The 12,796-nt window shown below is 39.9% G+C and overlaps 1 protein-coding gene across 4 annotated transcripts in view; it reads left to right on the top strand.

Moving 5' to 3' along the window:
* Nucleotides 1–12,796, top strand: part of PIEZO2 (piezo type mechanosensitive ion channel component 2) — a 483,849-nt gene that overhangs the window by 399,849 nt on the left and 71,204 nt on the right. For 3 of the 4 annotated variants that reach the window (XM_087756833.1, XM_087756825.1, XM_087756854.1), the window contains 4 exons: nt 6,946–7,178; nt 10,057–10,217; nt 11,174–11,350; nt 11,529–11,654. In XM_087756833.1, the coding sequence (XP_087612959.1) occupies nt 6,946–7,178; nt 10,057–10,217; nt 11,174–11,350; nt 11,529–11,654 (697 nt within the window). Of the gene's footprint in view, nt 1–2,275; nt 2,318–6,573; nt 6,607–6,945; nt 7,179–10,056; nt 10,218–11,173; nt 11,351–11,528; nt 11,655–12,796 lie in introns of all 4 variants that reach the window. The other variant, XM_087756843.1, reaches the window with a different exon arrangement.

Below are 12,796 nucleotides of genomic sequence, written 5' to 3'. Positions count from 1 at the left end.
TTGTATTATTTTTTATTAACTTACCTTTTTAAATGACTGCATAATACTTTTTCCTTTTGCTTTTCTTGAATTGCTAAATCTGATGGTAGATTCAAGGGCCCTTTGAAATGGCCTGTGAGCAAACTTTCTTTGCCCGTAGCAGACTCTTTGTGCAGCAGCGGGTGCATGTTGACATCTCTGAAGTGGGCAACCAAGCCCCAAAACCAGAGCCCAGATAGGTGTCTGAGCTGAAACAGGGGTTGTTCCTGGGCTGAGGCATTTGGGGGAATGCACTACAGTTTGCAGTAACTGCGCAAGCTCTTTTGTAGGCCAAAAACTTTGCACTTTTGCTGAGTAACATAGAAACAGCTTCCACCTTGCTCCTAGTGTGATCCAGTAGGCACAAAATGGAAAAGACAACCTGTGGCATTCCCAGGATTTAGGTGGGTTCATGGTACAGCACTCTCTGCTTGTGAAACCACTGCTTGGAAATCTTTCTGTTACACATGAGAGATACCAAAATATGAGCTACAGCTCTCCAAATGCTGGCATGAAGGGAATCACTGTGACTAAAGTCACATCATTCTTGGAGGATGGAACCACTGAAACTAAAGACACAAAATGTTTTCAGTGTCCTGTTGAAAGCAAAAAAAATTAAAGACTAGTATCAGAAAAGATTGTAGGATGTAGATTTTATTGGTAGTCAGTGACATTTTTGCCAGGAGTAAGTAGCCTTGAGATAGGGTGCTGAAAGCAGACATTTGTTGTCACACCAGGCTTTTTACTGAAGTGGCAGGTGAAGAGGATCATGTGGTATCGTTAGCTTTTTTGCCTTGCTACTATATTGCTGTTTTTTTAAATCTAAATGGGTACTAGATTGTATTAAGCTGTCAGATAAGTAGCTAGATATTTTTAACTCTTAATTGTGGTGTATGTGCTACATTTGCCATTTTGCAGTATTTCAAAATCACAGTTATCGTGTACGTTGTTCCTCCTCAGAAAATTTCACAAGTGTGTCTAATACCCAAATCAGAACACTTTTTCTGGTTTGTATTACCATAAACAATGCCTCACATATGAAGATCCAACTGTTTTCTTCCCTCTTGATGCAATAAATGAGTACTGAGCATCAGCTGACTTTATAGTTCAGAGCTTCAGGATGACAGCTCAGCTGACATTTGTATTGATGATATGCAAAGCTCGATAAGAACTAGCACAACAACCAGCTCCTGCTTAACAGTAATACTAACAATAGAAATAAGTTGCATGTACAATTAAAACACAGATTAAAGACTCATATGTATATGTGAAATTTTCTTACAAAGCCACTAAAACTTCACTTTCCCTTTTTCTTTGAAAACACTAGCATTCACTCAACAGTTAGTTTGCCTTTCAAAACTGCTTTTATGCTGCTTCTTTTGCAACAAACAAAAGATTTTAAATAAAGAAACTAAACCTTAATTTTGAGTAAGCAGACAGAACTCAATCCTTTTAATAGCAAACTTGTTCAAACAACCACAGCAGGTGAGAGCTAGTCATGACAGTAATAGGGAAAGCAGCTCCAGTTCCTCCGTCTGTCCCTGAACTACTATTTATGATTATGGTATTATGTTTGTGTCTAACTGAAGAGTCCTGTTAAAATTGCTGAGACTGTTCATGTATTAAGATGCTGCTTCACATGAGCAAAGTTGCAGAGTGAGTTCAAGAGTAAGGCTCTCCCAGCTGCAAATAGAGGGGACAGAAACTGGCACACTGGAACTGGCAAAGTGAGGCACCTCTCACTATTTATAAAGGTCAATTTTACATCTGCAAGAGAGAGGAAAAACCCTCCGATTAGGACTTCCCAAGCCCATTTCCTTGCTGCCCCATGAATTACACTATGGCAGAGATAAAGGCTGTGAGGCAGATAATTTCTATGGTATAATGCTCCATTATACTCACCTTTAAATAAAAAAAGAAGCAAAGTAGCTATTTTTAAAAATATGCAGAATATTCTGTGGCTTACTTGAGCTAAAGCAGTAGAGGCTGTTCTCACATTTTGGGGTCTATGAAAAGAACCTGCAGTTCTAACTGAAGTTGCATATGGTCTAAACATCAAAGTATTGCATTTATAAGCTTCCTAGACTTTTCACTGCATGGTGTATGTTAAGTTTTCAGATTGTGCTTTGTTATGACAATGTGTCTCTCTTGGTAGACAGGAAAGTGCATTTGTTCCTATTTAATGGTTTCCTTTTCTCTTTCTCTATTTCCCATTTTCATCTCATGCATTCTTGTGCTTTCATCTCCCACCTCTTAGCCATGCCAAAGTCAATGGCCGTGTTTATCTAATAATTAATAGGTGGGTACTTCATTTCTTCCTTTCCTTTAAAACAAATATACCTTAACTTTTTTTGTTACTTCTTAATTGCCTTAAAACAAAGTATGTTCTTGCTGCACAGTACTGTGGAGTAAGTAGGGAGAGAATATTGTTCAGATATTGTAGTCTCCTAAAGCTGGTGAAGCAGTTAATACATCTCTCCTGCATATGTATATGTTGTGAGTTCATCTCCCAGCCGGGAATTCTTCTCTTAAACTTTGCCCATCCCTCAATACAGGAACAATTGGTGCTATTTGTAATTGGCTGCAGACAACAGACTTGGTTGAGGAGGCTCGTTTATCTACCCTTTGTTTGTGCATGGAAAGATGCATGCTTGCATGTGCACACATACACACATACACACAGACACACATCCTGGTCTTCCTCACAAGCACCTAAGAAAGCGAATTTGAGGGCCAGGACAATTAAATGTGCAGTAGGTATTATAAGTTTGTACAGACTGACATTTCCCGATTCAGCGACAGAGATGGAACATGCAGTACACTGAAACCAATGCATGCAAAGGATGCTAATTCATAGGCTGAGTTGGGTGCTGCAGTATCCAAACTGATCTTGAAAACAGTTCCACAAAGTAGATTTCTTTCAAGATATTTGACTGGAGTAAATGTGGGGTTTTGTTTAATCAGCTTCAAGAACAGGACTTCTGAGTTGGTTATCACTACCGAGTATAAACAGAAAAGCCAAGAAAATCCCTTGTTTAGATATTTGTGACTACCTACTCTAACAAGAAGTTAATTTATGAGTCATGTTCACGCTCCTTCTTCAAATGTCATCATATAGTTTAGGTCAGCATTCTTAAAAGTTCTTAAAAGAGCTGGAATCCTGGTCTGTAGGAAGCCTGTGTGCCAGAGAGGAGCGAGGGCAGGCAGCTCAGTGAGGGCAGGAAAGCCAGGAGCTGAGGGGCATGGCCAGGAGGCAAGGCTGGGCTCTCTCCCGTGGGGAGTCAGGAACAGGAACCAGCAATTGAGGGTGACGATCAGGTCCAGAGATGGTAACAAGGGTCAGCCACAGTCTGGGGAGATCCCAGCAAGTCCATAGAGATGAGCCAGATTGGAGGGAAAGGCAGGGAGTCAGTCTGTGTGTCAGGCTTAGGGTGAGGGAGGCATGGGAGCAGGCGCAGGCACAGCTGCGATGCAGCCACAATGTAGAGGCAAGGGCCTCAGCAGGAAAGCAGCTCCCAAGGGAAGGAGAGGGATCCCCTGCCCTGAGGCTTCCTGGCTTGCACACACCCCAACACATACCAGCCAGCTGGCCTTGGATGCAGGCAGCAAAACCCCCTGCAAGGGCAGGGAAAGCACTCAGGGTCCTGCCAATAGAGGTATGGCACTGTGTGCTTGGTTTGAATCTTGCCTGCCGAATAATCAGGAGATGGGTCACTAATGTTCTGCAGAGCAGAAAGCTTTATGCTATTAAAGCTGTGCATGACAGATACTTGGGAAATTGTTTTGGGACAGAAAGTTTCAAGCAATTCATAAATTGATTACAAAAAATTATCAAAGGCAAAAGATGCTTTGTAATGCATCCAGTAAGTTGTTATTAATCAATCTTCTGCTCTAGCAAATTACAAATAGATGAAAGTACTAGTCCAGCACGGACCTGGGGCGTGTGCCTGATTTTAGTGCCTCTGAAATTACTTTGATGCATAAAACTAGATATACTAGTATACTTATTAGTGATACCCTATTTAATGAATTTGAGGGTAAGAAATGCTCTCAGTTAAAACCATTAGTGGCTGTACCTTCAAGGCTTGTTGTCTGCATTATTATTTAGTTATTTCTCTTGCTAAGTGTCAGACACAATACCTTTGTGTTATTTTGCATCATTTCCCACCAGTATGTGGTTTCCAACCTGAAGTTACATCTAATTAGCTGTGAAGCCTGTACAGGTAGCTTGCCTTAGATATTCTAAACTAGCACAGTTTTTATATCCTAATACTTCAGTGTTGTCTGCTTCATGATATCATGTGATCTTGTAGTGGAAAAAAAAAATTTAAAAAAGAGGAGCAACAACCCTAGCAAAAAATGAGTCTGGGAAGAAAGATTCCAAGTAGACTAACTTTCTGAATAGTGGGCAGGGGTTTTTATCTAGCCTCGGCTCTCCTGAGCACACAGTCCCATGCTCAAGCCTACTGATGTCAATAGAACTAAGCGCTGACATACTGAAAACTAAGCTCATACTGAGGCTTTGTCAGGTGTATATATATGCATGTACCCATCTTTATAACCCCATCACCTTCTGGGTCTCCTGGATATGAATGGGAGTTATATGAATAAGAGAAAGATGAGTCCTCTCATACAAAATCCTATAGGGTTACTGTGTTTCTGTCCAGTTTACACTGAGGTAAGTCATTAAGTCCCTGATTTACACCAGTGTGAATGTAGATTTTTGCATTATAAAAGTCAGTTGGGGAGATATCTCATTAAAATCAATGCAATTGCACCTGTGCAAAACCTGTCTGATTGTATGGATACTTCCATTTCATGGGGCATTGCCTTTTAAATGGGCTCTGATGATTTATAGTAACCAGGGATCTCCATAACGTTTGAACTGAACTGAAAATTCATTCTCTCTTCTTTACACATGACCCTCCTGTTGGTACTTTATTACAGTTTTAGGTAGGTATGCAAAATTAGATTATGTCATTTTAGGGAATATTATTGTTTAGTCATTTTATAGATATTTGAATATCCTTTTAGTATATACACTATCTTAAATATGAAAATAAAGTATATTGGACAAAAAGCCCTATTTTCAGTAGCCAAAGGTACTGAGTATATTGTTGAGTATAAAAGATTTTCAGATTATTGGACACTCAGGTTCATCACCCAATCCATGATGAGGGATTTTAGTAATCATTGTCATGAATGTATTTGTTCAGTGAGATTATTTAGTGCTTGACTGTCTTGTTAAACTTCTACTTTTAAACCACTTGTTCTGCTTTTTGGTAATTGCTATGGTGTTTCTACTTCAGAATTGTTAAGTCAAATTTCTGTAGTTCTTCCCTCATTTGAGCCACCAAAGTTTCCATCTTGAAGAAACTGCAACTCCCAAATATTTGAAAAATAATTCTACTTGTTTGACTTTCTCATTAACTGCTTAGCATATGCTCTTATTTTTTAATGATCAGATGGTTAAATCTTGATTTTTAGTTTCTTGAACTGTAAAAATCATACTTAAAATTGGCAGAATTTCCTGTCTAAATGGTAATATGCCAGAATTTCACATAATGAAAAATAAATCCCTGAGATGGTACTGTAGCATATTAAAGTTACTTGCATTAGTCCAGGAACAGTCTAACAGGTGCTCAAAAGTATGCTGAGTGTAGTAATTTCAATAGCATAACTAAACATTTAGTGACCTGATCACATAGATATGCACTTGCCACAGGGAGACTTTATTGCAAGAAGCTGTATTCATGGCAGTAAGCGCTGTGCTCGGCATAGCACATAAGATCAGGGAATTAGGAAAAGTGGGTTTTCTGCAAATATGGGAGGTGAGTCCCAACGGCACAGCTGGGCAGAAAAAAAGAAAATATCTCAAGCCATAAAAGAATGTCTCTTTTCTCAGTAAAGATAAGATATATACTGAATAAATCTCAGAAAAATTGGCACCATGGCAATAGAGAAATACCATTTCCGTGTTAAATCAGTTGTATCCCAGTTTTGGTAGTCTGAAAATTACTAATAGATTTGGTATGAGACAGTTAGAAATCTAAGAAAAATCTCTGTGAGATGTAGAAAAGAGAGAGAGAATGAATGGCACTATCAAAGATAGATATGATAAACTATAGTGAAGCCACAGCCATGGAATTTTTGCTTTCATTTGTTCCCAAACCTATAGCTGGAAGAAAACTTGCAAATTCCTTGGCTTCCCAGCTTCATCTTTCAATTGGAAGAAGGTGGAAATGCATTTACAGTAATCAGATACTTGTGATGATTCAGCTGCATTACTGACAGCATGGTACAGCATTGACCATGTTTAGCACTGGTGTAAATAGGTTGCCCCCTTTCCATCTGTGCTGCAATTCCACGTTTCTTTCTAGAAGCACCCTGTGAATGTCATGATGGCATGCTCTTGGCATCAGAAGGCTTCTGGAGATGGAGTAGGAGAATGCTTTATGACTTGTGATGTAGCATGACGTATTTGTCGATGACCTTCTTCTGTAACCCCTCTGTTCTCATCTCCCTTTTTCTTCCTGTTCCAATTACTTTGAGCAGCCTCAAGAAAAAAATACCAAACCACCAAAATGAGTAAGTCCCCTATGAAGTCATGAAATGTTTCCTCTTAAACAGTGTCATTTCATGCTTCTACATCTTAAACTCTGACCATTTTCTCCAGTGGGGAAAATGTCAAGTTTAAGTGTCAGTACCACTCATTACTAACTAACCATTAGTATCTGAGTGAGAAGTAGTTACTAATACATTCCAACTCAATTTGCAGTGTGTGTTTGGAGAAAGTACCAGAATCATTAACTTTTCCACTTCTAAGGCATTTTCCATGAACGGTTTATTTTTTCTAATTATACATCTTGAAAAAGACTACGATGCCATTACTGCTCAGTTTGCTGACATGCTACTATTTACCAACAGACTGGTGCACCAAGATGGAAGCCTGCCTGACATAACTATGATGAATTTAACAGCCAGCAGAGAAAAGGAAGAGGATAAAATGCTGGAAGAGGCTGGTGAGAAAAGAATGGAAGAGCCAGAGGGGGAGGGAGGGAAAGGGAGGGTCGAAAAAGGAAAAGAAGAAGAAAAGCAAGATGAGGACAAGGAAGATGATGATGATGAAGACAATGAAACAGAGGAAGAAGAAGCTACAGGTAAGCTCTGCAGATTGCAAATTTTGCCTTCCTCAGCCTTAGCTAACAGTGGCAACAGATGGTTCATTCTTGGTCATGCCTGCTCACTTCAGTCATCAAGTTTTCCTTCTAATTTTACATACAGTTTTTGCCAAAAGAGCCTGAACTGAGCAAATGGCTACTTGTCAATTATTCAACAGGCTACAGTCTCTTCTAGGGAAAAATCATACTGTTTCTGTAGGATGCTGAGAGGATGAAAACAAAAAAAAATCCAACTCTTTCTTCAGGAGAGAACTCTTCTAGGTGGTCTGAGTTGGATTAATAGGAGGTTACCCCAAATACTAAGAACTCCTTTAGAGTGAAATCTCTTTATAATAAAGAAAATACACATACATATTTAATCTCTGATACTGCATGCTTTCAAGGCACTCCACTCCATAAGTCCCAATGGCTTTGCTTCATTATTCGTGTGCACATTAGTGTCATATTTTTCACTTCTGAATATGGAATGTGTAATTGATGCCAGATGAACATAAAAATGCTTAAGGGCAGACATGGGTAAGGCTGATGTTGTCATCCTTGATATTGCTAGGATGCACTCTAACATGAATTATTTCTGTAACTCAGTTTGGAATATGAGCCATGACTGAAAACCAGGGAAGAGCGTTCAACATCCAAGGAAGCTGTATATTCTGGAAATGGCCTTACCACAGATTTAGTTGCTCATGCCAATATTCAAAGGACTATGACACATAAAATGGGACAGCGTCTTTGTCAAGGCAAAATGGCAGCACATCTGGCTTAGCTGCTGCAGGGAAGCTGAGCTGAAATTATTTACCTTTCCTGGCTGGGACATCTTCCCTCACAGAGGTGTTCATGGGCCATGGAAACCTTCCTTGGTCAGCTCTCATGCGGCCTATGATGAGTGATGAGTTTGTTGCACTCTGGCCATCCCTACATGCTGGAAGGTCTTGGGGACAGAGGCCAGCTGTTGGAGGTTACCCTGTGCAGCGAGACATGCAAGCAGGGAAGTGGGAAGCTGCAGCCTCCTCCCTGGGGCCCTCTCTGTGCCTCAGGGAGTGGGGCTTGGCAACAGCACAAGGTGCTGCTTGCCATGTGTGATCCATCTTTAAGTTGTACATGCATTTCTTTCTACCAAAGAGATATCATTTTCATTTAGCCATGTGGCTGGAGTTCAAACATTATTTTAACATGTTCACATGTGCAGACTTTATTACATAGTGATGTACAATTTTTCAATGGATGTAGCCAGGCCTATATGTTATCCCCTGTGCATGTAGTGCCTGGACTTGCTAGACAAAGCTTTATACAGTACCTTATCTGCCTGCTCCACTTAACTGGCACTGTCTGGATATACCTTGCATGGTGGCAACACTGGAAATTAAAATAAATGCAATGAAAGAACAAGTGAGAACATCTAATTCTATAAATAAAGACTTTCCTTAAATTCACTCATTGAACCTATAAAAGCACACATGTAGGATTAGAGTTCTATAGCTTGATTAGTTTGTCAAATTTAATTATGTACTCATGGAATTTACATCAGTCGGCATTTTTATTAGGATTTTCTAAGTTGTGGTTGGAGAAAAAGGGCAGAAGAGAAAAAAAAAAAACGAATTTGGTTGTCAGGTTTTCCAAAAGTCTGCTTTTTCACACAAGTGTGCATGTGTTCTTCACAACAATATGCACAGAATAACTATCTTGGCTTCCTTTACATATAAAATAACCAGATAAGTTGAAATAATTACATACAGAAGCTGGTAACTCCTTTGCATTTTTACAGCTTAGACAGTGATGTGTTCTGGTGTCACTTGCAAATGTTTCTGTCTCTGATGTTAACTGTAAGAATGTTCTCACAGCATGCAAAATCCTTCCTAATCTCCAAAATGCTTCTGAAACCCCTAATACAACATGAAGACTTTGTACAAATATATATGAGCCTGGTGCAACAGTTTTATAGCCAGCCCACAAGCAAAGCCAGCACTCAGAGAGCACTGTTCAGCATACGTTTTGTCATGTTCAGCATATGTTTTGTCATATATACTCATATGTAATAGATGTTGCCACATGCTTGCTCGTTGAGGTATTATTTGGGAGGATGGCTTTTTTAGCAAAATAATGTCTGTGAAGGGATATGTTCAACCAGCTTCAGGATCTTAACTTGCTAAAGCTCCCTTTTCAACTGAGAGAAATATTCAACTGGACTGCAGTTTGCCTTGCCTGTTTTAGATGTCTGTCTTTGGATGGCACAAATCACACTCTAGGGGAGTGTGCTGTTTGCAAGGCAGTTTAGACAACTCTGCCATATGAAGACATCTATAGTATAGCTGTCTAAACCCATATGACAAGAATCCTACTCCTAGTGTGCATGGATCTCTTCCAGGTTGGCTGAAAAGCTTTCTGAATAGTAGTAGTCTGTGCTTTCTGAAAACAGACTGAGTCCATATCTTCCAAACATCAAACAAAACCCTGTTCTTTCTGAGCTGGATAAGGGCCAGGGCTGGAGCATCTCAGATCTAGTTCCTGGGTGGGATCCCTAAGCTTAGGTCCAAACATATTGGAGGAAAATGGAGCCCCAGAAAGGCTCTGCTAGAGGGGAACAAAAACAGAATTGCAAGGGAAGCCATCACCACTACTTTTGAAGCAGGGAATCCTTTCAGTGAACGTGAGTCAGAAGGGAGAGCACCACAGCTGAGTGGGCCTCAACCCCATTTTGTCTTAGTTAACCACTGAGCCATATCTTTAACCTCCTTCATGTCTTACTCTAAGGCCTAGAAGAAAAGAAGTAGAAAGCTCATTGTTGTCTAGTGGAGCATTCCTTTTTACAGAGACCTTCTGTTTTTCTCCTCCCAATGGTTCTGCTTGAACATCTCTGCAGACTTAAGGAACAAGTGGCATCTGGTGATTGACCGCCTTACAGTGCTGTTTTTGAAATTCCTGGAGTATTTTCATAAGATGCAAGTCTTTGTGTGGTGGCTGTTGGAGCTGCACATCATCAAAATTGTTTCCTCTTACATCATCTGGGTCACAGTGAAAGAGGCAAGTAAACACCCACTATCAAAGTCTTACCCATGGTGGAGGCTTGTCAGCATCTGCTGCGCAGTGTGCCCAAGTGTAGGGAAATACCTTCCTTATGTCAGACCTCACTGAAATTGTGGGATCCAGCTGGGCTTGTCAGCTGCTGCGGACCTGCCTTGACATCTTCTTCCACAGTGATGTTCTATCTGCCTAGATATTCTCAGCCCTCCCCATTTCTCCAGGTATTAAGGTTTTGTTAGTCTAATTCTTTGGACTGAAGATACATAATCCCTCCCCTGGTCAAGCAGGCTGTGGGCATCATCCAGGGATGGAGGGTGTACAAAAGGATTGGGAAGGAACATCTAGGAAAATTATTTAAACTGGGTCTGGTGCTGAAGAAACAGGAACGTGGAACTACACCTAAAGAAAACAGGAGAAACACCTTTAGCTGTGCCTTTGGTGTGGGCAATGTGAGTTCTTTGCCTGACATAGGCATTCCTCGAACAGGGTAGTAGGACAAGATTCGCTAAAAAGCAAAATAAAAAATCCTTTTTCTCACATCTTTGGGGGAAAAAAGGTCAACAGGATGAAGGTGGGTTCCACAGACACACAGATCTGTATCATCTCTTCTTTGTTTCATGTGTACTAAAGCAGCAGAACCAACATGTGGTCCCTCTTATTTCATGTCTGTTGTTTGTAGGGTGGGTATGCAGTTTTGTGGGTCTAATAGTATTAATATTATGTAGGAGATAACGTTCTTCCTAAACTGACTGTTAAGTTTTCCCTTCTTCACTTGCCACTTTGTGTCTGTGTTACTGTGAATATTGTTGTAAATGCTTTTTTTTCCAGTATTTTTCTCACAGTTTCTCTATGTCCCTTTCTTTTGAATGATTTTTTAAAATTACTATGGAAAAGGTCAGACTTTCTCAGTTCTCTTGATTCTTCATGTAATTTCCATCCTGTTTTTGTGTTTTCAGGTGTCTCTGTTTAACTTTGTGTTTTTAATTGCCTGGGCTCTTGCTTTGCCATATGCTCAGTTTCGCCCATTGGCATCAAGTATCTGCACTGTTTGGACATGTGTGATTATTGTCTGCAAAATGTTGTACCAGCTCACATCTATTGATCCCAGCACTTTTTCCAGTAACTGTACGTTGGTGAGTACAAGTGTATATCAAAAAGGTTTGACTGCTGCCTTCTTCAATGAAGAACAGCAAAAGGAAGCATATCAAGTACTGAAAACTACTGTTCACCTGATGTATTATTGTTGATTATCATTCCCTCTCCAAGCAGCCTGAAACTCATTTTTTATAAAATGTTGCATTTTCTTTTTAGCCAGGAGAGAATGAAACTAAGGTCAATTTAGAAGAGCTCAAAACCTCAGTCCTCTACAGTGGGCCGGTTGATCCTGCAGAGTGGGTTGGATTGAGGAAGTCTTATCCCCTGCTTGTGTACTTAAGGGTAACTTCTTTAATTATCTGTATTGAGATATTTTCTTATTTGTGAGGAAATTAGCAACGTCTTTGAAATGAATAATCTGCCACACAAAAAGTATAATGCAAGCCATTGATAATAGGGAAGTACAGAGGGGAAGAGACAGCAGAAAGCCACATCTGTTACACAGGACATTTCCAGAAGGGATTCAGTACCAATTAAGATAATTTACTTATAGAAGTATGGCTTTCTGACTCTAGCATCTGTTAAAAGCACTCTAAGAAATGCGATATTTAAGAACTCTAAGTAATTAAGAGGTACCTAGCTTTCAGGTACCAAAGGACTGATGGGTCTAACTGGAGTAATTGCCTTGAATGACAGTATATGCCATAAGCAGTTAATTTTTTTAAGTGCTTATTCCTTAGCCACAGCTTAGAAAATATAATGAGCTAAGGGAATAATTCATTCAGACACTAGTAAATATATGTCGTTGTTTTTTGGTTGATGCCTATAAGCGATATTTTATTATTTCTGTCTTGAGTAAAAAACCCTACTTAGAATAAAAATGTGCCAACTCCCGGGGGAAACCTTGCATGTCTCTTCTTAATTTAAAGAATCTCCAAGATTTTGTATACAGAGTTTAAGGTTGTCATAAATTTGCTGATTGAACAACAGCAAGTTTTGATCTAACTAGATTTATTCCTCATTTCTTCCCTGAGAGCTTACCTCTGTGTGCTTTGTTTGTGTAAGGAAGACCTGCCAAGCTCTGGTGGTCAACATATCAGGCCCTGGTAGTGCCTCTGCCTCTCATTCCCTTAGCCATGCATCTCCCACAGTTAGGAATATATGTGGGGAAGAGCAATTACTGACCCAAGAGTTCTGCATGGAGAGTAAAGTTGCCTACTGGTGTCTGGCTTGATGCTAGGAGCTTTACAGCTATAAATAGATAATACTTTGGGAACAGAAATTATTATAGGAGGGTTTTCATTGAGTTAGCAAATAAAATGTCTCCTCTACATAGAGGAATTCAGTTCAGTGCTAGACCTGAAGGTCCCGAGCTTCAAGTCTTGGTGTGTTTCTGTTATGCCCCTTTAATAACAGACATTCAAAATGTCTGCAGTGTTGAAGTGAGGAGTCTATCTGATGGATTATGTAAAACTCTCCCCAAT

The sequence above is a fragment of the Nipponia nippon genome, unplaced genomic scaffold, assembly GCF_047370975.1.
Source record: "Nipponia nippon isolate SJK-2023a ecotype South Korea unplaced genomic scaffold, ASM4737097v1 scaffold_1, whole genome shotgun sequence".
In the NCBI taxonomy this organism is placed as follows: Eukaryota; Metazoa; Chordata; class Aves; order Pelecaniformes; family Threskiornithidae; genus Nipponia; species Nipponia nippon.
Note: the sequence above shows the minus strand (reverse complement) of the source record. Positions and strands in the feature narration are given on the sequence as shown.